The 27,105-nt window shown below is 54.4% G+C and overlaps 1 protein-coding gene across 2 annotated transcripts in view; it reads left to right on the top strand.

Moving 5' to 3' along the window:
• DIP2C (disco interacting protein 2 homolog C) overlaps nucleotides 1–27,105 on the top strand; it is a 345,413-nt gene that overhangs the window by 291,259 nt on the left and 27,049 nt on the right. For both annotated transcript variants that reach the window (XM_059403972.1, XM_059403973.1), the window contains 2 exons: nucleotides 7,295–7,463; nucleotides 9,278–9,448. In XM_059403972.1, the coding sequence (XP_059259955.1) occupies nucleotides 7,295–7,463; nucleotides 9,278–9,448 (340 nt within the window). The remainder of the gene's footprint in view (nucleotides 1–7,294; nucleotides 7,464–9,277; nucleotides 9,449–27,105) is intronic.

Below are 27,105 nucleotides of genomic sequence, written 5' to 3'. Positions count from 1 at the left end.
GATGGAGAGCTTTCCCGCCCCAGGGCTTGCCGTGCCTAACCCTCGTGAGGTCCCCGGAGAGACCGCCTGGAGGCGGGGACCTGACGGCTTGACATGCGGGAGCAGGGCCGCGCTGGGGCTCAGGGCAGTGGCTGTGAGGAGCCCGCAGCTGACGGGCATCTTCCCTGCAAACTCGCTCCGACGTCCCGACAGTGTCCGCAGCAGTAGGATGAGCGCACGTAAGAACTGGACACTGCTTCCTTCTGGAGTCCCTGCAGAAGCAGACCCAGACAAACTGGCCGACAAGCCCGACCTGGGAGCATCTCCCCAGGAGAGCAGAGGATGCCCCGTGCCCGTCTGTGCCGTGGACACTGCTGTCCTCTCTGATGAGCACGCGTTCCCTCGGGAAGTGGCCGGTGCAGGGCCGGTGCAGGGAATGCTCAAGGTGAACCGGCATGTCCTTTTGTGCGAGGAAGCCCGCGTGCTGGAGGGTGACGTGTCCTTTGGAGGGGCTCCCGCTGGTCCAATTGGGAACATTTCAGCATCAAAATGAAAGATTAAAGGAGATAACACTTGGAATAAAATAGGAAATTTTCTCACTGTTCAGACAGATGAGCAAACTGAAAGCTTGGTTGATAGAGTGGACTTCTAGAAAACAGAAAGATGGGGGCACAACCTTCACAGCAGAGACACGGGGCCTTTGGGCATCACCCAGAGAGCTGCGGTGAGGGAAACAGCCTCACGTCCAGGGTCCTCCTGACAAAGACCTTCCCTGAACCACTGAGCCCAGAGAGCTTCAGGCCCGGCTGAGGGATGCCGACGGCTGCTGTCTGTGACCACGACCGCCAGGGTCAGCGTCACGGGAGCCCTGAGGACCCCGGCGGGCAGGCGGATGGCGTCTGCCTACGAGTCTCCGAAAGGTCTCCTTTCTCTGTAAAAGTCACTGTCAGGACAGCCGGCAAAGAAGTCCGAGGCTTCGGGGAAGAAATGTATCCGTTTCCCGATTTTGACATCTTCGTTGGTCATAAGGAGAAAAATAAACTTGCTTCCTGGAAACACCTGCAGACGTATTTGGGGCTGATGGCATCTTAGGTCAGCGTCCCCCCTCAGGTGATTCCTAGGGGGAAAAAGTTATTTCTACTTAGAAGTTTTCTGTAACTTTGCAATGGTTTCAACAATTCTAAAAAGTTTAATACAAACGGTTTTTTGTGTCTTCATCCTAAAGTTTCCTTCACTCATAAAATAGAGGATTATTTCTCTGAGAATCATGATAAAACAATTGTTTCAAAACACTCTTAATGATCTTAAGTATATATTTAAAAAATTTTTTTTGAAGATTTTATTTATTTATTTGACAGACAGAGACCACAAGCAGGCTCCCCGCTGAGCAGAGAGCCCGACGCGGGGCTCGATCCCAGGACCCTGAGATCATGACCTGAGCCGAAGGCAGAGGCTTAACCCACTGAGCCACCCAGGCGTCCCAAGATCAAATATATCTTAAAAAGGATTTCCAATCATTGATAATCATGGGTTAGAAGTTTTAATATTGTTAAAATGGAAATTCTCCACAAATAAATCTAGAGATTTTGTGTAATTCCTGTCAAAAATATCAACAGTACTTTTTGGGTTTTGGGTTTTTTTTTTTTGAAGAAGTGGACAACTTTTTTCTAAAGTTTAAAAAAATGCACAATATCTAGAACCATCTTGGAGTAGAGTCACAAAGTTGGAAAACTCAGACTTCCCAATTCCAGCACCTACTGCAGTACCCAGTCCGGGGCAGGCTGGCGCGGATGTTGCAGGAAGGCAGATGCAGGAACAACGGCCCGTGAAACAGAATTGGAGGTCATGACGCTGGGCCTCCTCTGTGTGGTCACGTCATTTCTCAGCGAAGGTACTGTGGCAGGTCAGGACGAAAGGGTAGTGTTCTCAGTGGATGATGCTTGGGAATGTGGGACTTTGACGTGCAGGAAGATTCAACTTGGACTTTGCATCATATAAATAAACTCGCAGTAGGTTGCAGACACTGGTGCAGGAGCTAAGACTTTTAGAAGAAGACAGGAGTCAGCTTTCATAATCTTGAATCAGGCAGAGTTCTCAGATGTGGTGCCAGTGGTACAGTACATAAAAGAAATCACGAAAATGTGGCTTCAATAAAATTAAAAACGTGGGCACACCAGAGACACTCTGAAGGAAGTTGGAAATATGAGCCGCAGACCAGGTGGAAATGTGCAAATCATGACCTGGTAGAGTCCCTCCAACCAGATACAGAATGAACTCTCACAGCTCAAGAAGATGATGTACACCATGATTTGAAAATGGGCAACAGGTTTGAGTAGACATTTCAGCAAAAATACACAGATGACGTACAAGCACATGAAAAGATGCTTCACATTTTTTAGGGAAATGCAAATTAGAACCAATGAGCTAACACGTCATACCCACCCCAGCCCATACAACCGCAAACCCTTGAGTAATGAGGCTGAAGAACTTGTATTTTCCAGTTTCAACTAGACCACAGAGCAGCAGTAACCAAGGGTGCGCAGAGACTGGAAGTCTAGGCTGTTGGCGGGAAGGTGAAATAGTGAAACCCCAGTTCGGCACGTTCTTAAGTTGAACTCAGTATGTCCCAGCAGTTCTCCTAGACGTCCGCCGAAGAGAAGGGAAAACTTTCAAAGCTGTGGCGTGTGAAATGCCCCAGTGGCCTTCGTAAAAACAAGACAGAAAGAGAAAGACGCAGTGCACAGGTCCGCCCGCCGGTGAGGGGATGTTGGTTCATGTCCACACGGTGCGATGCTGCTGTCATGTGGCTAAGCCTCGGAAACAGCCGGGAAGAGAAAGACGCCAGACTCGGAAGACCACACATTCCATGATTGTATCGCTGACACCGTTGATAGGAAGTGTCTGGGACAGGCCACTCTACGGGGACGGGGAGTGGAGCCGCGGGGCTGGGGGCGAAGCAGGCCAGGGCCCATGGGGGCTGGGAACATTCTGGAACTGTGTTGCAGTGAGGACGCAACTCTACAGATGGAGAAAACCTTCCAGTCCCGCACCTCATATGGCGAGGGATTCATGGTGCGCCCGTGGTGCCTCAGTAAGACTCTTTGAAACAAGAGAACAGCCTGTCATCGGGGTCAGTGACGCGCACCTGCGGACGGTGCCCGCCCATGGCAGGGTGACGGTGTTGTGACGAGCCAGTGCCTGTGCCCAGGTTCTGATGGTTGGTTTTCTTGGCTTAATAAGCTGAAATCACCAAATGATGGGTGTGAAATTTTATGTGTCAAAACGTCTTTTTCCTCCTAATCAGCCATGTTTTCCTTTTTTTAAATAGACAATTTTTCAGAACAGTTTGAGGTTCGCAGCAAAACTGAGTAGAAGTTGCAGAGCTTTCCCGCAGACCTCCCACGGCCACGCACGCACCACCTCCCCCGTCATCAGCATCTCCTGCCCGGGTGGGACTTCTTTATTTATTTATTTTTTTTAAGAATCTAGGATCCTAGTTGATGCGTTGTCGTGACCAGAGTCTGACGTACGTCAGGGTTCACTCTACAGAGAGCTCAGAGACGGACTGGTCTGTGGCCCAGGAGCAAAGTCCATGCAGCAGAGCCAAGGTCATCTCTTCAGCAAGGGGCACGGGGACAACGGTGTGTCTGTGTGCCAGAAAAGTGGGTCTTAGACCCACAGAATGTGCCAGTGGGTCAAAAAAAGGTACAGACTTTACCGTCTTCACAAGAATTCGCTCAGAGCGGATTTTAGACCTGAATGTGAAACATGAAACCATTCATCTCCTCGAGGGAAAAACCCAGATGACTTGGGCCACGGTGGTGACTTCTTAGACATGACACCAAAAGCCCGTGACCTTTGATAAGATGGACTTCATGCAAATGACAGTTCGCCGTCAGGAGAACCAAGAGGCGAGCCACAGGTGTGGACAAAATACTCCTCCATGTCTCCTTAATCACCTTGTTCTGTCCAAGGTTTGCATCTAGACGAGACTCGCTCTGGTTACAGGAATTCTCAGGGACTCCTCGTCCTCAGTACAAGCAGCCTGCTGCCCGGTAGGTTTGCCCTGTCTGAGGAGGTGTTTGTGGCCGGTGCCCAGAGATTGGTACTGGTGAGTCAGGGAACCAGTGCGTCGACCTTGGCTGGGCTGAGCAAGGGAAGGGCGCGTCGGAAGTGGTTCCGTCTGTCCTCTGTTGCCGACACTTATTAACTTGGCTCCTAACGTCGAGTCCCATCCGGTTGGTGGGAATGAGGAGAGAGGCGCACCCAAACTGATTTTCCCAAGTGTGTTTACTCTTCCCCAGCCTCGAACTCCGCACGGGGTCCCCAGCCCTCTCGTGGGGGATGGCTGTGATCCGGCAGATCGCTCGTCCTGACGCTTGTTCTCAGAAGGCTAATCTGGCTGTTCTGCACTTTGCTTCCTGCATTTTGGATCTCCTTACATAGAACCTACAAAATAAAACCCTGGGAACAATACAGAGATACGTTGTCATCGGTAAGAGGAATGTCGTGGTCAGGTTCTACCCGCACTTTGACGCCCTCAGCTGAGGGGCTCGGACGTCCTGAAGGTGTGGGCATGAGCACTGGAAGCGCCAGTACCCACAACCGCGTGAATCTGAGCTGCTGTAAAAACCGTGCAGGGAGACCTGGTTGGGTGTACTGTCGACCCGGCTCGTGGACAGGTTGAGTAACCTCTGCCCCAGCACTGTGGAGAAGCGGCTGCGTGCTCCCCGCCGGGAAGGTGTGTGACGTGCGGGCTTGTCTGCCTTGTGCGGGAGCCATGCTTGATCCCTAGGATCGTTCTTGTGCGTTTAGCGGAAGAAGATTTTCTGTTGTGCTTGGTTCTTTCTCCTTCATGTTGGCGTTAACATGTCCACCACCAGGCAAGCCTCTCCTTCAGAGGAACAGCGTGTGTGTGCTGCGCCTGGATGCTCGGCAGGGGACAGAATGGGAGGCTCTGCCCAGGGCTGCAGAACAAATGCCGGCCTCCACCAGCCAGGCCACAGGGGTTGCCCCGTGTGTATATCCAGTTCCCAGGGGCTGCCTGCCGCCGGGGAGAGAGCGTTGTGTCTTACAGCCCTGGGGAAAACGTCCGCACAAACGCTCCTTGGGACCTCTGGGCGTACGGGGCGGTGGCGTCCATTGGCCCCAAGACACAGGGGCGCAGCTAGGGAGATGCCTGGTTTGTTTCAGACTCCACGTGTATGATTCTCAGAAGGTTACTTGGAAAATAACATGGAACGCATCAAAAGTGAGACCGTGGATAGGACACGCCAGCTTCCCACACCTGACGGAAACTGCTTTTCGAGAGCCTCGGCTCTGGACAGAAGGACGTCTGCATCAGTTTGTTTCCACAAGCCACGTCGCTGGGTGTTCCTGGCGGTGGTTGCCGCGGCAGCTGTAGGAACCGGGGCGGGGCTTCCCGACGCAGAAAGATGCGTGGTCGTGCTGTTTGGGCTCCTGAGTAACCTTAGTAGAAAGTGAGCTTCAGTGATTAGAAATGATTAGAAATTAATGAGTTCATTTCTGCGAGACAGACGTTGCAGAAAAGCTGACAGAATGTCGAGTGCTACAGTCATGGGCACGGTCTTCCCTGGTTTGCCACACTGACCCCAAGGGTGACTTCCTGCCCCATCCCGGAGGCGGGTGCCGCTCTGGGTGAGCATGCAGCCCACAGAACGTCTATAGTGGCAGGATTGCAGAGGACATGTGGAAGTCGGGCTGTCCTGACCCTCTCCAGGTGGCTGAGAACCGCCTTGTGTCCTCGGATCTCGGCACATTTCCTCCCAGCTCGACCTGGAACTGCCTCTGACTCTGTTCTGGGCTGTGGGCAGCCCTTTAAACAGAGTGTCTGTCCCCAGATTTCCTTTCTCAGAAGGATCCAGGAAGATCCAGACATCCTCGTGAGTGAACCCCCCCCCCTCGTGAGTGACCTCCCCCCCACCCCCGTGAGTGACCCAGCATCTTTCTTCGAGTCACACGGTTCCCTCCCGCACTGGCTCACCGTCTGGAGTGCGCGCGGCCGCTCAGCAGCGGGGCCTGAGCGCTCACCAGCTGGTGGGGTTTGTGGTCTTGCTGGGAAGTGAAGGACCCGGTGCTGCAGGGGAGGAGTTGTGTGTGTGAGGGAGGGACGTCCTTGACAGAAGCCTCGGAAAGCTGTCGGGACCTGGCGTTAACCGTGGAAAGGTGTGGGGGGCGAGGAAGGGGCCACACCTGCGAGGGTGAGCAGGTCACAGGTCAAGGTGGGGTGAGGGTCCAGCTGGCCGCTGGCTGGTGGCCCCTGAGCCCTCATGTGGCATCAGAGCCAGGTCCTTCTGGAAGGGGCCTCTGAGCATAGCAATGGGCCAAGGCACTTCCCAAAGCAAAAACAGGGTCTTGGACGGGTCTTCACTGCAAGTACCGAGCCTCCGAGATCTGCTGAAGGTCTTGTCCCTCACTCGGCCAGCACCCCGAGGGGGTTGGGAGGAAGTGGTGGGACCCGGGTGCTCGGCTCAGGGTGTAGAGTTTCCTCTAAATGCCCCTCTCAACTTAGCATCCGTTCCTCCCTGGAGGAAGTACCCGGCTTCGAAGGAGAAATTGGTTTACTTGGGACTTTCTGTTACTCACTCAACCAACAGTGGCCGTCGACTCTGCTTTGAGAGAGGCCTGTGTGTGTTTCCTACCAGGTTTCCTGCTGCTTCCTCTGCTGTCCCTTCATGGGCGACCAGACTAATCAACCTTCCCGGCTTAGACATTAACTTGAGTTAAGCAGAAGAGCGAGCCGCACAGGATTATGAGGTCTTATCCCAAGGTGCTTTCTGAATTGTAGTTTCCAACAGGCAGGGCTTTAAGATTCCTCCATCTGTAATGCAGCAAAAGCCAACTGTTTAAAAAAAAAAAAAAAAGAAAGGAAGAAAAGAAAAGAGACAGGATGCCCGGCTGGCTCAGCAGAGTGCGTGACCCTTCCTCGCGGGGCCGTGAGGTCAAGCCCCTTGCCGGGCATAGAGATCACAAGTGTGGACAAAAGACTTCATTCGACCTCCCTCCAAAGAAAACATACATTCTTATAAAAACAACCTGCGTTCCCTGCATTTTGCAAGCCTCGGGGTCTAGAGGGTTCAGGTGAGCTCCCCGAAAGGTGGTCACTGAACGGGGACTCTTGTAGTCCTCTCGTGCCTCGACAGAACCTTTGTGACGCACTTTGTGTTATATTTGCAAAGCCGAGGGGCCGTGGCGGGGTCCCCCTGCCCCCCGCGAGTGGACAACAGGCGCGTCACAGTTGCGGCCTCACACGCTCCCGTGTCTCCCTCACACGCGCTCCCGTGTCTCCCTGCAGTGTGTACTCCGGGCACCAGTCCATTCTCATTCCGCCTTCTGAGCTGGAGACCAGCCCTGCCCTGTGGCTTCTCGCCGTGAGCCAGTACAAAGTCCGGGATACCTTCTGCTCCTATTCAGTGATGGAACTTTGCACCAAGGGGCTGGGCTCACAGACGGAGTCCCTCAAGGTAAGCCGCCCGTCCCAGGCCTCAGAGTGCTTTGGGGAGCATGTCCGAGCGTCCTGGGGCGGCACCGTGTCCTGGGCCGTGGGAAGGGCTCCTGAAGCAAAATAAACGCTCACAAAAACCAAACTGTAATCCGCTGTCCCCTGAAACTCCCCAAACCGACTCCACGTGAAAACTTGGTCTTCTAAGGTGAATAACTTCCCACAGCCCCGAAGGCTATAGGCCAGGCTGTGCACTCCACACCCTCGGTGTCTGTGATGCCATCAGTTCTGCCGCAAAGGCCCCAAACTGCTTTTCCTTCTGTGGGTGAAGTTGGTTTTATTCTGATGCTGGTGTTCAAGCCGGAGGGTTGAACTTAGCCACTCGTTTTTGTTTCCCTGGAAGACCCTGCGTCCGAACCAGAATAGTAGCGTTTCCCTCCATACAAGTCAGTAGCGTTGGAAAGACGCATCGTGCTGAGGTAGTCGTCACCCGTGTAAAGAGGGGGTGGTCACACGACCCGGGTCGATTTACACTCCAGCAGCTGCTCACTGTCTGTACGCCCAGAGGGACGTCTTCGTGTATGCACAGGTGACATTTGTGTGTCCGTGTGTAGGCACATGCGTCATCTATGCACAAGTAAAGCATTACGTTTTTCTCCCGAATTTTGTTTTCTTGTTTGGACCTGATGCAGTGAGCTTGAACAAGAAAACACGGCACAATAATGTTGATACTAAGCTACATAAACAAATGTATAATTGCTTGAAATTATTAATGTGTATAGGAAAATAGACTTATAAGACATGATTATTTCCGCTTATATTATTTTATAAAATGATTATGTATTTCCAAGCCCTTGACGTACTGATTGACTGAACCGTACGGCCGGCTTTTGAGCTAGAAGGCCCTGCTGTTAGGGAAGAGGAACTGTAAGTTGCAGAGAAGTCCCGTGCCCTTTCCACGTCCCTACACGTGATCCGTTTCGGAGCCAGGGTTTGGATCTCTGGCTCCAGGAGCTCTGCCTCGAGACCTGGGCCGCACGGCCTCCCTGAAGACACACGTGCGTCCCTCAAGCACCGGAGTCACCCAGCTGGAGTGTTTTCTGTGTGACTCCGTGCGTGTGAGATCAGATCTGTGCAGGAACCTCCGGGGCCAGAGTGCTGCGCCCCCTGAGCTAGGGCCCCCTGCAGCGTGCAGGAGGCTGAGTCCCGGCCCTGAGCCCAGGCTGCAGAGCAGGGCCCGGGGCGGGGGAGGGGGTGTGGGGTCCAGCCTGTGGCGGTCGTCCTTCTGCGGCTCCTGTTCCGCTGGAGACTCACTCGCCACCCGCCTCCCTCCCCCGCCCCTGCAGGCCCCAGCCCCAGAACCCCGTGCTCAGCTCCCCGAGGTCCTCCTCTGAGCCCTGCCGCCATGCTCCGTCGACGGGCTGCGGTGCCGACCCGAGCTGAGCTCAGTCCGCGCAGTCGTCAGGTGGAACGGGCCTGAGCGTCGTGGCACTTTCCGGAGCGCTGTGTTTGCGACATGGTGCAGACACGCTCCTTTTCCGCTCTGTATCGGGAATGGGTTTTCTCATCTCTGTCCGGGCTGTGCTCACAGGCGTGTCTTGCTTCCCAGAACGCTTTCCTGTCATCATTTCGTCCAGGTCTGCGTCTCCCTGTGTCCTGGTGCCGCACCTTCTGTTCTTAAACACGGCCGGGCCGGGCCGGGACAGTGGAGCGCCAGGGACACGCAGAGCCCCCGGAGTGATGTCCGTGCACAGTCCGTGTTGCGTGTATCCACCGGGTAAGGAGGCCCCACCCCGGGGCCCCGGAAGGCTGACCTCTCACTGCCGTCACTTGCAGGCACGAGGACTGGACCTGTCGCGCGTGCGGACCTGTGTGGTGGTGGCCGAGGAGCGGCCTCGGATAGCGCTCACGCAGTCCTTCTCGAAGCTCTTCAAAGACCTGGGTCTGCACCCGCGGGCCGTGAGCACCTCCTTCGGCTGCAGAGTGAACCTGGCCATCTGCTTGCAGGTGGGTTTCCTCGGGGCCCGGCACTGCTCCCGCCGGAGAGTGACGTTGAGGTGCAGGTGCTCCGCACAGGGTTGTTTCCGCGGCTGACGCTTGGCCAGTGTGGAAGATACCTTGTAGCCTGATGCGTGTGGCGGGTGCACACTTGTTTGGTTGCTTGTGTTTTCTTTGTCTTTCTTTTTTTCTTTTTCTTTTCTCCGTCTGCATTTGTGAGTAGCCGTTACTCAGAGCTAGCATTCCGAGCTCTCACTTTGTCCTGAAACGTTTTCACGTCGGTCCCATGAGTAGAGGTTGGCCCAGACCCCTGAAGTCAGGTGTTTTAGAAAGAGTGTGTGGGAGACAAACGCTTCGTTGTGGCAACAATGCTGCGTCCTGGAGGAGAAGTGCCCAGCACCATGGGCAGGTCCGGGGGTGTGCAGCCGTGACGGCTTCTAGAAGTGGCCCTGGCAGTTCCCAGCTGCGTTTCCAGGGCGCAGGCGTGAGGCAGCCCCCGCGGGTCCCCTGCAGGAACCGTGGCTGGAGAGCGCATGTTCGTTTGTGTCTCCTCCATGAGCCACTTGCCACCGTCCTCCTGTTCCTTTCTTCCTTCGGCCCTTACCACGGGCACTCCGTGCCGACCACCAGCCAGGGCCGGGGCGGGCCGCCAGCGAGGGGGAACGGGGCATGCCCACGTGCCCTTCCCACAGCCCCCCCGCTGCAGGCAGTCCTGGGCACGGCTGCAGACTTCGGTCCTCTGACACACCGGCAGGGTAGGAGTGCCACTCCCCCGGGGGCCGGAACGGAGCTCAGCTCGGTCGCCTCCCGGTCTCCGTGCTGCCCACCCACTGTCCCCCAGTTCCTGCTCGCAGCTCCCCCAGGGCTGACCGTGGAACGCTCCCGGGCGGCCCCATACCCACCAGCGCCCCGGTGCGGGGACGCCTCCGCAGACGGTGGCTGAGGACCGGCTCTTCCCATGTGACCCAGCAGATGAGGTCACCCCAGAAACACTGGCTACAGAAGGCATTTTGTTGGGTTTTTATTTTGATTTTTTGAATTTCCTACTACATCCAAAGTGGCGCGGCTGTCCTGGCCCATGGCGCGGTTTTCAAATCTTGGCAGCATCTTTAACCATTTGTGTACGATTTACATTTTCTCACACCAGTTTGCTTTATTCTCCACTCATTTTCAGCCAATTTTCCTTTTTCCTGGACGGCTAGCATTGGAAACTAGCTGCAAGTGTCAATGTGTCCGAGGGTAGAGATGAGGGGCACCAGGACGGGGCCGTGCAGTCCCCCAGCCACGGCCACCCTGCTCAGGGAGAGGGTGCGTCAGGAGGACCTCACGTTCTGGCTTCGAGGAGGCAACAGAGCTTGTGTGCTGTGCTAGATGCAGCAGCCCACAGTCCCACACCGCAGGGTCCCTCTAGCTCCCGGGGACACCGCAGGCATAAGGTAGCCTTGTGTCAGCCCGAGTCAGATTTTCCTCTGAAACTCCCTCACACTCCGTGAGGTGGAAGCGGACATACAGTTTTCAGTGAGCGAGTAAAACACTCCTCGTAAGAACCAGTCGGAGGGTGCAGAGTGACTGGGACACAGGGCGTCACAGAAGGCCTTCGCAGCGGGCAGCGGGGCACCAAGGTCCCCCCAGGAAGCCGGAGGGCAGGGGCAGAGGCCTGGAGGCAGAGCTGGTCAGTGGAGACATTAGTTTTCTTATAATTGTTCCAAAAATTAGAGCGTGTGAGATGCCAGCAGGAAGCAGCAGAGCCCGCGGTCTGAGCAGAGACCGTGTCGTGCTCCCTGCTGTGCTTCTAGGCAGCCTGACCCACAGGAAGTGCCTAAGGAGGTTTGTGAAGTATTCTGAAACTGAATTTTTATGAATGGGTCGGCAAATAAGGGAAAGCCTAATGGTTCAGAATTTCTTACAGATTGATTTTTTTTTTATAAAGGAGTATTTTAGAAAAGAAATCAGAAAATACACATCAGCCCACAAATAAATGATAGACCTGTAACTCCATCCACCCAGAAATACTCACCATTAATCCCTTGATGTAAAAATATCAGAAACACAAGAAGCTACAATGTTCAGTCCCAGACTCTGAACCAAAATGTTTAGAGGCATCGGGAAGTTGAGTCTTTCCTTCGTGGCAGAGCTAGCAGGGTTCCGGACACACGTGCGGTCCGGGCTGGGCATCCTTGTATTCCGTCCACACGCTGCTTGCCCGGAGGACCGTTCGTGCTGGCCACCGAGCAGGCCTGCGGTGTGAGCGCGGTTCTCCGGAGCCACCGCGTTCGGAGAAGGGAAGCGTCTCCATGTACACGAGACCTGTCCTCACCTGAGTGTGGGTGGCCCATGGGCCCCTTACGGGGGCTCCCTGGTCTTTGGGGGATGGCTGACTTACCGGCGGCAGGCAGTGGACACTGTGCAGTAAACGCACCCACTGCATGAGACTTCGGTGTTCTGTGGAGGGGAGTTAGGGGTTCATTTTCCTCGGCCGGGTTCCCACGGGGGAACATGTCCTCGCCCTGCCCCGAGCATCCCTCCCGGCGTGTGCGGTCTCCATCCACGGATCGTCCTGCCGCGCGGGATCTCGGGCGCTGCTGCGCTCTTGTACCGTGACTTCCGCGGCTCTCGGGCTCAGGCGCAGCCCGCCACCCTCTCGCGGCCGGTGCGGCTCCTCGTCCCACGTCCCTGAGTCCCGGGGCTGGTGGCATTTTCCATGCTCCGGCTTCCCCTGGTGCCTCATCCCCCAAGGCACGTTTCCGCCGCCGCTTCTGTCGTGTCTGCAGACGCGCGAGGCCACTCAGGGAAGGACGCCCAGAGAGCCGGGCACCGGGGAAGGACAGCGCCTCCTGGCTCCGTCGGCCTCGTGGACGTGCCGCTGCGCGAGTCCTTTAGCTGCGGGACAAGGCACGTCGGAGAAATCAGACACACTTTTTTGTTGAAGTCCAGCGTCCCGAGTGACGTGCGCCCGCGGCAGCAACGACCGTCCTGCCCAGCGAGCCGACGGTTGAGTCCCCACCGGCTCACGGCCGTGGCATCACGTCGCTCCTCCTGCCAGCAGGCGTCTGGGGTTCGCTGCCCACTGTTGGCTCAGACGGCCAGGCTGGGGCCTGCACTCGAGAAAGAAGACATTTACCCTCAAAACAGAAGCTTCTCTGAAAGGAGGCTGATCTGGGACCACGTCTGGTTGGCGACACGGTCACCACGGCTCCCGGGGGGCGAGTGGGAGTTCTGAGATGGGAGACACTGAGCCTCAGAGCAGCTCAGAGGACATGCCCCAGTGGCCAGGCAGTGAGCAGACACGGAATCGTGGACCACATCTTCGAAGCAGAGACCACCATGTCCGCAGAGGAGCCCATCTGCTTCCTAGCACTTTCCTCTTACATTTTAGATCAAATCTGCCATTTCATATGACCCAAAGACGTGTGTCTCTGTGGGTGGGGGAGATTGGGGGCGTCCGCCCCTCCATGGCCATGGCTGTGGGTGGGCAGTGTGCCGGAAGGCGTCGGACAGCTCAGAGCAGTGATGGCTGCTTGCTTGTGCTGCTGCGTGAAACCGGGTTTAAGAGAAAATCCTGAGAAATGACAAATGTTTTGTTGTTAAATATACAAGTGGGCAAGTATAAAAAATCTAAATAGGAGACCATCATAAAAATAGAAAATTGGGAGACTCACAATTTCTGTGCTGCCGCTGACTCAGCTGTTCTGTCTGAGAAACGAGTGAGTTATTTATTCCCTTCTCGCTCTGAGCAGGAGTCACCACGTCCATTACCCCAGCACGGCCCCCTGGAGGTCGATGGCGTAGCTCTGTGGCAAAAGAATGAGCCAAAATGGAGCGTGGCTGACTTGAATTGTACACGAAATACTGGTATGTCATAGACTTAAGCGAGGAAGAAATGTAGATGGATGTGCCATTTTTTATGCTTAGAAATGACATTTCCCAGAATCTTTAATCATAAAAATGACTTTAAAACAATTTAGATTTGTTGAGTCTATGACAAAAGTGGACATTAGGTCAAGTTATGACTTCTGAGTTTAATTAACTTTAACATAAATTTCCCTTAGTGCTGTTAGGAAGTGTCACGTACATATTAACTTCTGTTGAGAAAGTCGTCGCCTAAAACCACAGTTCCTCTTTCCAGAAGCGTAAGCCGAAAGGTCTTCGGTTGTACTCAACTAAGAAATTGAGCTTTCTGTGACAGAACAGGGAGCCCCTCCTCACCAGCAGAAAGAAGGAGGGAAGGTGGGGTCTTCTCTTTTCCAAAACTCGTAGGTCACCTTAGCAGAAGCTTTGATCCTTATATTTGGAAAAAAGCAATGATTAATTCATCTGGGAGGAAATCTTATTCTAAGTACCTGCGTGGAGTTCAGTCAACAGTGACACTGCGGCCAGCCTTCGTCTTAAAGCTCCCACAATGAAAGAGGAGTGCGGCCGCCCTGATCATGAGAAGTGATGTCACTGACCGTCGGGAAGAAAAAACCAGGAAGCGCAGACGCTGATAAAAATCTCAAGTAATTCTCAGAAGAAAATTGGTAGTTTTAACACTTTCGTGAATTTGAACTCGGTCCATCTCCTCCCCCCGCTGCTTTTAGGTGAGGAGGACTGTAAATGAGGTGTCGTGGGCTTACGTGCTCGCAGGAGTGCGTCCCACTCAGCCGAAGCCCACACCCCTTTCCTGCTGACCCGCCTTGTCCCGGGAGTGAGAAGGAGCATGGGCCTCCCGTTACCCGGTGCCCCTGTCCGCGCTGAGTGCAGATCCCTTACCCCGTGCCCTGGGTAGCTCTCCGGGGCCTCCGGAGCAGGGACCCAACATAGGACCACCTGCCCAGGAGCAGCCTCGCCAGCGGTCCTGGTCCCGGGCCCCACGAGGGGCATGCGCCACAGACGGCGGGAGCAAGCCCGCTTCCCGGGACCACGGACGGCTGCGGGGGCCCTGGTGACCTTGGTTCCCAGCGCGCGTGCGGGCGGCCAGGTCAGCGGGGGCAGGAGGCACTTAGCATCGGTTACTGTGCAGCTCCAAACACAGAGGTCCCCAAGTACAGAAAGGGGGTTCAGGTGCTTGGTGACCAAAAAGGGGTGATGGGCGACGACCTCAGCTCATCTCTTTGGCCGCCCACATCAACGCACACTCTGCCGTTCTCACACGCCGCCCTGCGCATGCCGCCACAAAAAATCCTGTCCTAACACAGCTTTTACTGTCAGAAGTGGTAGCACACCGGCTCCCTCCGGAAGGGACGGACCCAGACTCTGCTGCTGCTGCAGGGGCTTCTGGGTGGTGGGTGGTCCCTCTGCCGGCTGCGGACGCGGCCGTAAAGGTCACCGCCATGGACGGATGGGCTCTGTGAACTGGGACGAAAGGAGAGAAGCGAGGGCATGTTCTTGCTCCCCGGTGTACGGCGTTTCGGGGGGTGTGCTGAGCACCGGGGCTGCCCCCGTGAGCAGAGACTTGGCGCTGTGTCGGCTGGCTACTGGGCACGTCTTCCCGTCTGGACGGTCTGCAGCTTTGGGAATGACAGGAAGAGCTTAGGTCCTAGGAGACGGCGGTGAGCTGGGCCCCGAGGCTGAGCACCACGGGCCTCACGGGCAGGGGTTCACTTGGGCTGGCTCGTGACCCGCTGCAGGGATGTCCTGGGTTTCAGTCTGGGCCTCGCACAAAGAACGCGGGCCTCCGAGCTTCTCGTTGGCGAGCAGCGCTCGGGAACGTGGCTTCCTTGCTCCATGGCCTGCTTGCCTTCCCCCGTCCCCTGCCCGGGAGCCCTCAGCAGCAGCACTCTGTCCGCGCGGGCTACACGGGCAGCCTGGACTTGTAGTCGCCACCCCTTCTGTGCGTGACTCGGCGCCGCTGATGGAGCGCAGAGCAGAGCCGGCCGTGCGTGGCGAGCAGCCATGGCCGTGTTTCTTGGGAGCTGCAGAAAGAGGCAGCCTCCGCTTCTGCACGTGGTCTGTTGGCCTTTGTGAAGGCCCATTACTGATCCGATGTGTCGTACGTGGCACGGACTGCCACGGTCAGATCCGGCGCACGGGCTGGGTCGTCGCCGCGTTTTTGGCTCCTGCAGACCCAGTAATTCATCTCAGACCCTCATTTCCATGACCCTCTGTTGCCACAGCCGCTGCTGATACTGATTTCTGGGTCAGTTGGGACGCGGAAGACCAGTAGCAGAAGCCAGCTCTGTTCGGTGTCAGCAAAGAGTGCATTTATAGGTGACAGACCCTGGACTCGGGTTGTTCCTTTGGCCTCAGAAGTCATAAGAGCCTGTTGTTCCAGCCCTAACCATGAAAGCGATCTGGTGAACACCCGAGTCACAGGTTTTAAGAGCCGTCAGCGCTGGACAGGAGCAGAAGTCTCCGTGAACTGAAGTCCCTGTCGAGAAAAGACACCCCTGCTTCCCCCCGGCAGAGGGGCGGCAGGAGGAACTTGGCGCGGAGACCAGCTGATCCTTGAGCAGCGGACACAGCACTGTGCGGCAGTGCGTGAGAATCCCAGGGAGCCCCGCTCCGCCATTCTGCCCCGGCCAGGGGTGTGTGTGCAGAAGCCGGCAGCAGCAGAGAGCCGCGAGAATCGTCTGAGGTTCGTCAGGCCTCTAGTGAACGCAAGGTCACAGGCGTCTGAAGCCTCCGGGGCGCCTGAGTATCCATGCCCCCTCCAAGGGACAGTGGGCCCCCAGCGGGTGGGAGGCAGGGCTCAGAGGACGGAGCAGGGAGCAGGAACGCTGCAAGGCCTCCTGGAGACAACCCCTTTGCACTCCAGACACAGAGGTGGGACAACAGGGCTGAGCACGTGTGTCTCAGCCCCCCGGGCCTTTCCCAAGTGCAGCCTTCGGGCCTCCAGAGGTTGGGCATTGCCTGCAGGAGGGAGAGAGCTGGAGAGAAGAGAAAACCACCTTGTCAGGCAAAGAACGGGTGTCCAGAGCCACAAAGCCAGCCCGGACCGGCATGTCAGTGGAGCTGTGCGGGGGCCCAGAGCCGGAGAAGGCTCTGCCCTTGCTGGGAGCGCGCGCTGTTTCCTGCAGTCTCTTTGGTGTTTGCCTCCCAGGAAAGCCCTGAAGGACGCAGAGGGAAAGGAAATGTAACTACGCGGCGCAAGAAGAACGTGCGACAGTGTGTGGAGCAGACGTGCCGGAGTCCCCGGAGACCTCGAGATAACCAGGACGCGTGCATTGAAGAGGGACGCGCCCTGCACGGAGGGGCACGATATCGTGGAAACATAAAAACTACACCAAATAACCAAATGGAAATGCTGGAAATGAAAGCTGCGGACGTAGAAACGAGATTCCTGGTGGCTCCGGTAGCAGACCCGATGCAGGGGGAGAGGCCCGGTGAACTTCCGGCCCCGCACAGGAGAGAAGGAAAGAACGTCCAGTGGAACAGTCGGGGTCTCTGGGGCGACAGCAGGTTGTCTGTCCCACGTGCAGCAGGAGCCCGGAAGCGGACGCTGCGGGGCCTGGGACAGAGAACTGTTTGAAGACATGACGACGAGGACCCGTGAGAGGTATCCGCCTACAGACCCAACATCTCTGTGAGCTCCGCCCGCATAGGTAAAAACCAACCTCGTTGAATCGTTATCACAGCGCTGAGGGCCAGGTGCGAGGTGGCCTCCAGCAGCGGGGGAAGAATAGAGACACAGTGCACAGTAGCAATGACGGGAACGACCGAGGCCGGAACACGCTGGGCTGGTCCGGGCTATGCGCAGAGAACGGCTCACCCAGCAGCAGTACCGCTCGGGAGGACACGGCAGGTGTGTGCAGACGCAGCGGCGCGGCGAGCCTCCTTCAGCAGCACACGGCTGCAGGGAAGGCTGCTCGGGCCAGAGAGGCAGGCACACGAGGCAGGTCAGATCTGTAGCGAGAAGCATCGAATGCTAGAAAAGGTAAATACGAGGAAACACTGGAGAATTTTTTTTACCCGTGTATGGCTATGAGCATATTTTAAATTTCTTCAAAGGCGATTAAGTATTAAAAGCAAAAAAGGTCAATCGAGGCATTTGTAGCCTGAGTAGCACTTGCACGAGAGTGTGGCGGGAACATGCTGCTCCGCGTTCCGGAAGCACATCACGTCACGGTGGACTGTGGAAATGCCACACTTTTCCGACTCTGCATCAGCCTCTGAGAAACGGGTCAGTTGAGATAAGTGCCGTACTCGGAATAGTCCGTTTGCGGGGGAAGAAAGGAACAACAACAAACCGCCGATCACATCAACAATTACATTAAAAGTAATTTAACTAAACAGGCAATTAAAAGGCAGAGATCGTCAGGCTAGAAAGATTGAACTGCATGTAGTTACGAGAAACCTTAACTCCGAGGGTACGGACAGGTTGAAAGTAAGCACAGAGTCCGCGGAGGAGGACGGGTGTGCCGTGTTCATGATGGATGCGTGCGATGTGAGAGCCTCGGGAAGGGAAGGTGTGCGTCACATGGTGACTAAAGTGTTGGTTCACCCGCGAAACAAAAATCCTAAATGCACCTGAAAGGGGCTTCAAAATACGTGAATCAAAACTGACAGAATTCAAAAGGAAAAAAGAAATTCATAGTCGTCGTTAGAGACTGTAACATCTCTCTCCCAGTAATTGATAAATTGAGGAAAATATCAGCATAGGGAAAATTTTAACAACACTGTGGCCTAACTTGAGGTAACTGATGTTAAGGAGAGACACTGATGTGGGCTGGTCGTGTCCCTGCAGAATTCATACGCTCCAGCCTCGACCCCACTGTAACGGGAGACATGGCACCCATGAAAGCGAAACAACGGTTAAAAGGGTCCTAGAGGTGGGGACCTGATCTGATAGGACCGATGTCCTTACAAGAAGAAGGAGGAAAGCAGGGCTGCACTCTGCCCGCACACACGCTGAGGAAGAGCCATGGGAACACACGGCAGGAGGGCAGTGGTCAGCAAGCCCCGGAGAGAGCACTCACCTGACGCCAGCTGGGCTGGCTCCTTGGGCCCAGACTTCCAGCTTCTGGAGCTGTGAAGAAATAAATCCCCGTAAAGATGCGCAGTCTGTGGTATCTTGTGACGGCAGCCCAGGCTGACTCAGACACCAACAGGTGTCGCGCTGTTCTTGTCAGACATGAAAAACTCCCCAAGAAAGACTATAAAACAATTTTCAAGGAATATTAAATGACCACAGTCACACTGTATATTCTCTGTGATGTAATTAAATTAGTAATAACAGGAAGATGGCCAGAAAAATTCCTAAATACTTGGAAATGAAACAACACACTTCTGATTACACATGAATAAAAAAGGAAATCATGAGGAAGATGAGAACGTACTTGAAGAGGATTGTTAATGAAAACACAGCATGTCAGATTTTGTTGGTTGCACCTAACCTAGGGCTCAGCAGTAAATGTTTGTATTAGAAAGAGGAGAGTATAAAATCTCTTTCAACTTCCACTTCAGAAAAATCTAGGAAAAAGCAAAAAACTCAAGCTCAGAGTTGGAGAAGATAAAAATAAATGTGGAAATGAGTTAAATAGAACAAAGACAAAGAGAAAACAGTATAGTGAAAAGTTGACTCTTTACAAAAACTTAGCGAGTTTGGTAAACTGCTGGCAATACCCATCACTAGTCCGAGACGAGAGGGAGGCCGAAGATAGCATGTGCTGGCAGGGGATGGGGTGCTTTTTGCGGCCACAGGCATCACTGTTGGGGATGTGGGACAGCCCCGCGACTTCGGGGAACAGTTTGTGAGTTTCCTGTACTGTTGAACGTGACTTGCCTGTGACCCAGCAGTTCTGTCCTGGGGGTTCACCCCGGAGAAGTGAAGTTGTTCTTCCTCCCAGGGGCCGCACACAAATGTGCCCGGAAGATACGTTCATGATTACCAAGAACTGCAAACAGCTGCACGTCCAGCACCCGAGAGCGGGCGGGCAGGCTGTGCTCTGCTCATGCAGCAGCTTGCTCTCCTGCCGTGGGAGGGACAGACCGCTCCTGCAGGGAACGGCACGACTGGACCTCAGAGCAGTCTTCCGGGTGAGGGAAGCCAGACACAGAGGTCTGCACACCCTACGAGTTTATTTATGATTTCCTGGATAAGACAAAACTGTAGGTACAACAGTCAGATCAGTGTTGCCCGGTGCTGAGGGCCAGGGGAGGGAATTGACTGCCAAGAGGCAGGAGGGGCCTTTTGGGTGGTAAAGGTTTTCTGTGTCCTGATTGTGACGGTGGTTCCGTGACTACACATTGTCAAAGTCTATCAACCTGTCAACTTACGGATGAGCGTTATTGCGTGCAGGTCACCTAAATACATCTGAGAGAGGAGTGATGGAGGGAGGGCAAGTTCACATGTAATAGGGCTGGGGTCTTCTGTTGGCCAGGATGGAGTAGCAGGGACCAGATTCATCCTCTTTGCTAAACAAATAAAGAATGGTCAAATACATGAAGCATGACCCGGGATGTCAGGTCACAAGGAAGGAAGAGCCCTGAGAGAAGCAAGCTTGGCCGTGTGATTTCTCTAGGTCACCGCAGCCCAGTGAGCTCTTTGAGTGCAGGACATGGAGCAGAGTCTGAGGAGACAAAAGGTGGCTGCAGTCCTTAGAGACGGAGGCTGTAGAGGAAAGAGACTCAGCTCTGGGGATCCCCGGAGAGCCCCTCAGGCGCTGTAGAGCGTGCTCGGCGAGTCATCTTAAGAACACAGTCAGCATCCGTTCGTGTCGGAAAACCACTCAGAGCCCCACAGAGAACCAGCCAAAAGGGCTGGAGTGAATATGGCTTGTTCCCAGCAGCCAGGCTGGAAATCTCCGAATTCATGAGGCATTGCTGAGGGCTCATCTCACAGATATTAAAAGCAAGACCTGGGAAGAAAAGATTTTTCCAAATAATTTAGCGTGGAGCAAAGGTCAAGAATATTTACAGGAATATAAAAATATCCGGCACCTGGCAAGTCAAAATGTCCAACGTACTATCAGAAATTACCAGACATACCACCCATCCACAATGAGGAGAAATGTGAGTAAGTGAGAACTGAGCTAAACTGATACGGATGTCGAATTTATAGACAAGGATACTGGAAGAGTTCTTTGAACTGGATTCCAGAGAGTCGACACGTTAATGTTAAAGAGGGGAAAAGACAAACTGAACTTCTAGAAACGAAAACTACAGTATTTGTGATGAAAAACACGATGATGGAATTGATGAACTTGAAGACATGGCAGCAGGAACTTTACAAATAAAACAAAGAAAAGAATGTTAGTGGTAAGGCCACCATTGAATTGTGGGGAACTTCAGGTGACTTAATGTACAGGTGCTTGTCGTCCCCAGAACAGAGGAAGAGGGACGGAGGTCCGGAACATACACATGAAGAACTAGTTTAAACTTGGTGACGGTCTGAACCCGCAGATCTCACAGCTCAGCTACCTCCAACATAACATAAGGGGAACTGCTTAAGTTGCTCAAAGCCAGTGATACAGGGAATATCGTCAGAGCAGCCAGATGAAAAAGAAGTCAGGTTACATACGGAGGAACAAAGATAGGGATCGTTCCGTGCTCCCATCAGAAGTGACGTGAGAGGAGACAGTGGAAGACGTCTCCACGTGCCGGGAGAGAAGAGTCGTCGACCTAGAATGTGACCCTCAGCCGAAATGTCTTTCAAGATCACAGGCTGTATAGACACTCTTTCAGCCATAAGAACAACAACAACGAAATGCTGAGAATTTACTGCCCACACACCCACACAGGAAGAAATATTAGTGGAAATCCTTTAGGCAGAAGAGAAATGATACCAGATTCTGTCTGGATCCACACGACGAATGAGTAGAACTGGAAATGGCAGCTGCAGAGACACGGAAGATCTTTTGCACTTTTTAAATCTCTTTACAAGGTTACTGACAGCTCGGACAAAGGTGGTGTTAGCTTGTGGGGTGTATAATGTCTGACAGCTGCCCAGCGGTCAGCAGGGGAGGAGATGGAAACAGACCGTCACAAGGTGCGTCTGCCGTTCAGGGCGGTGCAGTGCCCCGGCAGGTGGGCCGTGAGCAGGCCGTGAGCTGTGAGTGACCACAGACCGGTTTTCCTCCAGCAGCCGGTAGCCTACCGGCCCACAGGGGGATGGAGGGACCTGTGAGCGGGGCGGTGCAGGGGACCGACTGAATACTGAGCAGAGGGTCCGACATCCTGCAAAGGATCTAAACACCCCAAGGAAGATGCGGAGATTGTGAGACTGGATTTTTAAAAAGCAAAATCCTGACTATATGGACCCTAAGACAAACTCCTCTTAAACATGAAGACAAAAAGATTGAGCACAAGGACAGGAAAGTTGTTCCGCACTAACCTTCCCGGAGAGCTGAAGCGGCTACGTGCATATCAAACCTTATTAATTTCACAAAGAATACTTCCAGGGGTGAATAAGGTCATTTCAGAAGAAGGCAATTTCATATATGTGAAGGAAATTGAATCCGTAATCTAAAACCTTTACAGGAGAGAAAAAGAAAACCTCTCGGCCTAGATGGTGTCACTGGGAAAAGACCAGTGATTCCAAACAAAAACTCGTTCGGAAGATAGAGGAGAAGGGAACGTGACCTAACACGTGTTACGAAGTGAGCATAACCTAGACACCAGTATCTGACAAAAATCCCCGGAAACTAAAAACCCAGGCCAATAGCTCATGTGGAAAGAATTCGGAACAAAATAGTAGCGTACTGGATGTAGCGACGTGTAGAGACATGGAGAGCGTCATCTCCAAGCACATCTTCGCTCCGGGACGCAAGGTTGCTGCCCCATAAAGACTGTCGAATTCACCGTACTGTAATGGAGTGAAGGAGAAAGCATGACCGTCTGATGCAGGAAACCCTCGTTCATGGGAGAACTAGGGAGACCAGGGAGCTGCTTCCGTCTGAAGACAAAAGTGTACGAAAAGCTAGACCCTCATTCTCAGTCGTCCACTTTGAGAGCTTTTCCCCTAAAATCGGGAACATCAGCATTGTATTGAAGTCCTAGCCAAAGTGATGGGACACAAAAATAGAAAGTACGAATACTAGAGATGGAGACGTAAACTTGGGATTTGCAGACTGCCCAATAGTGCACATGAAAACTCCTGTAGAACGAAAACCACAACTGCTGATGTGTAAAGTTAGGAATAGCACAGGGGCACCCCGGTGGCTCAGTCCGTTAAGCATCCGCCTGTGCTCAGGTTATAATCCCAGAGTCCTGGGATCGAGCCCCCGTGGGGAGTCTGCTTCTCCCTCTGCCTCTGTATTCTGTGTCTGTCTTTCTCAAATGAATAAATAAAATCTTTTTTAAAAGCTTCTACATAAAAAATGGTATTCCTAGGCACCCCTGTATTTACGGCAGCTCTATTTACCGTAGCCAGAATATGGGAACAGCCCACGTGTGCAACGACAGATGAGTGAAGAAGATGCGGTGCGCGGACGTTCGCACACACACACACACGATGCAGTATTGCTCCGTAAAACAACGTGAAACCGTGCCATTTGCGACAGTGCGGAGGGAGTGAGTGTGCTGTGCCGAGTGAGTGAGTCAGAGGAAGACCAGCACCATGTGAGCTCACTGATGTGTGGAATTTAAGAAAAAAAAAAGAGAGAGAGACAAACCAAAGCAGAGACTCTAGATGCAGAGAACAGACGTGGCTACCAGCGGGGAGGTGGGGCGTGCGGGGGGAGCACGGGGCCGAGCGCAGCCCTCTCGGTGCGGACTGAGGAATGCTCGGAACTCGGTGCCCTGGAACTCACGCGAGACTGGGTGTTAACCACACTGGGTTTAAAACAAAAGTAAAGCATCGTCCTCTGGAGTAGTCTTGAGCAACCAGGAGACGGAATTGTGTAAATGCCATTTACGGTAATACCCAAACCTTTAAGTACTTGAGAATGAAAGGTGCGGTTAAAGGTGTCCACCAGAACCCCAAAGCAGTGCTGAAAGAGAGGAAACCCTAATAAGTGAATGGGTGTGTCAGAGTCGTGGAGTGGGTGGGTCAGCACTTTCTCAACGATTTGTTTATTTATTGGTGAGAACATGAGCGGGGGAGGGGCAGAGGGAGAGGAAACGCTGACGCCCCAGTGAGCAGCGACCCAGCGCGGGGCTCCGTCCCAGGACCCTGAGGTCATGACCTGATCCGAAGGCAGACAGACGCCCAGCCGGTGGGTTGGTATTTCTAAGGTCACTCCCCCCCCCCCCACTGATCCGTCCCAACCACAGTCTAAGAAGGCTTGTCCCGAGGAAACCGACAAAATGCTTCCCGGGTTGCCGTCAGCCGCACACCACCGAGAAGAATCACCAGTCGTGAGAAAGGACCGTGCGGCGGGACCTGCTGCTGGCTTTGAAGCTCCCGTAAGGCCGGGGTAGTCAGGACAACGTGGCCCTGGCATCTGGAGAGACCAACAGAGAAGAGCAGAACAACAAAAACAAAGCAAACCTGGAAAAAAGAGAACAAATCCAGAAGTAGAGCCGCGCCACCAGGTCCACTGTAGGGAAAGAAGAGGGTTTTTGGCGAATGTTTTGGACTGACTGAAGGTTTAGATGGTGTCATCTCCTCGGAGAACACACGAAAATCCATTCTGGGTGGATCACGGACCCGGATGTCAGTGGCGGCAGGTCTAGAATACGGCTTCCGGGAAGCCGAAAGCCGGTCTTCCTGACTTGGGATGTGCAAAGATTTCTTAGGGCACAAACAAGCACTTAAGCAAAAAAGGAGAACAAGAAAAAGTGGACTTTACCAAGATTAAAATTAATCTTAATATGTTTAAGAAAATTAATAGAAAAAATAGGGACTGGGAAAATGTATTTGTGAGAGCACGTGTGACAAATCCGCCAAAGCCCTGAGTATATGCTCGGCAGAAGGAGACCCACAGAGGGCGGAGAGGTGCAGAGAATGCGCTCCGCGTCTTCCGGATGCGTCACTGCAGGAGAGCGCGGACGGACAGCTCGCGCGGGCAGCTTGGAGCCCGCAGGACAGCGAGGACAGGGACGTGCAGGACGGCGCAGGACAGGGACGTGCGGCTCCTGCGGGTGCGTCTGCCGTTTGCTCATGAGCTCCCAAAAGATGATGGAAGGCATAACATGTGCTCCATTGAAATCCTGCTCTCATTTTGAAAAAAATCAGCGATTCCCCATGTCCGCCCAGAACGTTTCGCTCAGCAAGGCTGGCGGTACTAGAGGAGATGGTGAGCAGCAGCCGGAACCCCTAATCATTGCTGCTTCGGGGACACACTAATCAGCTTCTCCCGCAGCTCCGTGCGCGTCAACCCGGGGAGCCGACGTGTCGGGACGCGCACCCAGAACACAACCCACCCACAGACGCTACTGCCCAGGCGCGGTTGTGATCGCCCCAGACCGGAAAGGACCCAAATGCCCCCCAGCAGCAGGACGGGCAGGTCCAGATGAACGTTCCCACAGCAGCACGCGTCCCAGAGTGTGGAGGGGAAGCTGCTCCACAGGCGCCATCGCGGGCCCCAGAGCCGCCGTGCGCAGCGACGGCCGACCCAAGGGACACACGCTGTGTTACTTTATGCCGATCTGATAACAGAGTAATGTGTGGTGTGAGAAATCACACCGCGGGAGCCTTTTGGGGTCGGAGGTGCTCTCGGGGGCAGGGGGTGTTACGTGGGCGTACGTGACTGTCCAGACTCCTGTAGTCAAACGTGGAAATCCTGCACATTCAGTTGTCTGTAAGCTACGCCTCCATTAAAACGGTGAGACGGTCACCGCTGCCGCACAGGTCGGCTGGGAGCGCCAGGGGAGCCGGCTGCCGGAGGGAGCCTGTAGGAGGGACCCCTGCTCCGAGGCCGTCCGCGATGAGCCCGTGCTGTGCGCGGGGTCTGCTTCGTGCTCCCCATAACCTGCCCTGGGGGACACCGCCTCCCCGGCCCCCGTTTATGCTAACTGCCTCGGCTCCTCCAACACGCAGCGCAGTGGGTCCGTCCAGCGCGGGGCATGGGCTGATACCAGGTCACGCCGCCCCCGTGGCGGGGTGAGGTGTTGGGCGCTCTGTGCTGGGGTAGGATGACGTCTGCATCTCTTCAGCCGAGACTGAAGTATGACCGCTGTGTTCCAAGAACCGCTCGGGGCCTAACTGACATCGTACTTTTGTACCAGAGAAAAAATGATTCTTATAAATACTGATTTTTTTTTTAAAGATTTTATTTATTTATTTGACAGAGAAATCACAAGTAGATGGAGAGGCAGGCAGAGAGAGAGAGAGAGAAGCAGGCTCCCCGCCGAGCAGAGAGCCCGATGCGGGACTTGATCCCAGGACCCTGAGATCATGACCTGAGCCAAAGGCAGCAGCTTAACCCACTGAGCCACCCAGGCGCCCCGAAAAAATGATTCTTAACATGAATGTGTCCGTCTGCGACGTAGTTGTACGGCCGACCTGTACAGTGCAGACCTTTTCCATTATTGTGACCTGAAATTTCAAACATGCTTGTCTTCCTTCCTGAGCAAGTTCCACTTGGAATGAGTGAATTTTCTTTCCTGCTGGTCCTTTTTTGCAAATATTTGATGACTTTAGATACCGGGAGCACTTTCACGCATGAGAGCTCTCCTAATTTAAAGAAACACCAGCTTACGTTTTTGGCAGAGTTCATTCTGTGCAAGTGAGGAAATTTTGTTAAATTCATACTCCCTCATATGTATCCTGAAATCTCCATTTTTCGTACCTTAGGATTTCTGAAGCCTGGAAACACCTATAAACTAACCCTCCGCTCCTTCTCCGTGTATCCCTTATCGATGCGACACGGGATTTTGCCGCAGATGCTGAGCTGTCCCTCCGTGTGCCAACAAGCTGGGAAATTTATTCTTAGTCATACATATTTTTCTCTGAGAAAACTGACCCTTGAGCCATCACAACAAAAATCTGTGAATTAAATTAATTTAGAGAAAAGATGGGCTCATTTCATTCCAGTTAATATTTGGAGTATTTGGGATTCGCGGAATCGTGAAGGGGATTATTGCAAACCTGGCACTGGGCTTGGGTAGGTCGGGTGAACGTCGCGGGCGCCTCCGGGTGCGGACCAAGTTCCCCGGCCGCTCCTTCTTGGTGTCGGGCCACGGCTCCCGGCCCAGAAAGCCACTGCCTTGGTCGCCGCGGAGCCCGCAGCGAAGGCAGGGACTGAGCGTCGAGGCATCGTCTGGATCTGCAGGCGGTGCTGTTCTCAACGGCCCCGGGTGGCAGCAGCGTCTCCCTGCGGCGGGGAGGGTCACGGCCGAGCCCAGGAGACCCGCGGACCACCTGATAGTGCGGCTGCCCTCCTGGGACTGGCTGCGCCCGGGCCCTGCGGGGTCGGGTCAGAGATGGTGCCAGCGACCGTCCCACATCCAGGGCCCCAATGGCGCTGCTGGGAGGGTTGGCATCCGCACGCGCTCCCTGGGGAAACCCACACGCTCCATGGCCCTGCATGGGTCCCGCAAGGTTTCGGCCGCGGCCATGTCAGTGATGTTAAGTGGGGTGGAGGGGCCCCAAAACCACGGAACAGAAGAATAAACCAGGAGGAAGCGTCATAGCGGGGCCGACTCTGGCACGCGCTCAGGAGGGGGAGCTCCCGGCTGTGACAGCGGGCCTGGCCCGTGTGCGAGCCTGGGACGCAGTTCCTTCGTGCCTCCGTCCGACCTGGGCATCTCTTATCGGTTCTCTAGTGCCGGGGCGGGGCCGGCATCCCGACTCAGCCGGGAGCACATCCGGCTGCCCGTCACGATGGTCCTCGGAGCCCTGGAGCTGCAGCAGACCAGGACCATGC

This window comes from Mustela nigripes, chromosome 6 (genome assembly GCF_022355385.1).
Source record: "Mustela nigripes isolate SB6536 chromosome 6, MUSNIG.SB6536, whole genome shotgun sequence".
In the NCBI taxonomy this organism is placed as follows: Eukaryota; Metazoa; Chordata; class Mammalia; order Carnivora; family Mustelidae; genus Mustela; species Mustela nigripes.
The sequence above is the reverse complement of the archived record's forward strand: the minus strand, read 5'-3'. Positions and strand labels throughout refer to the sequence as shown.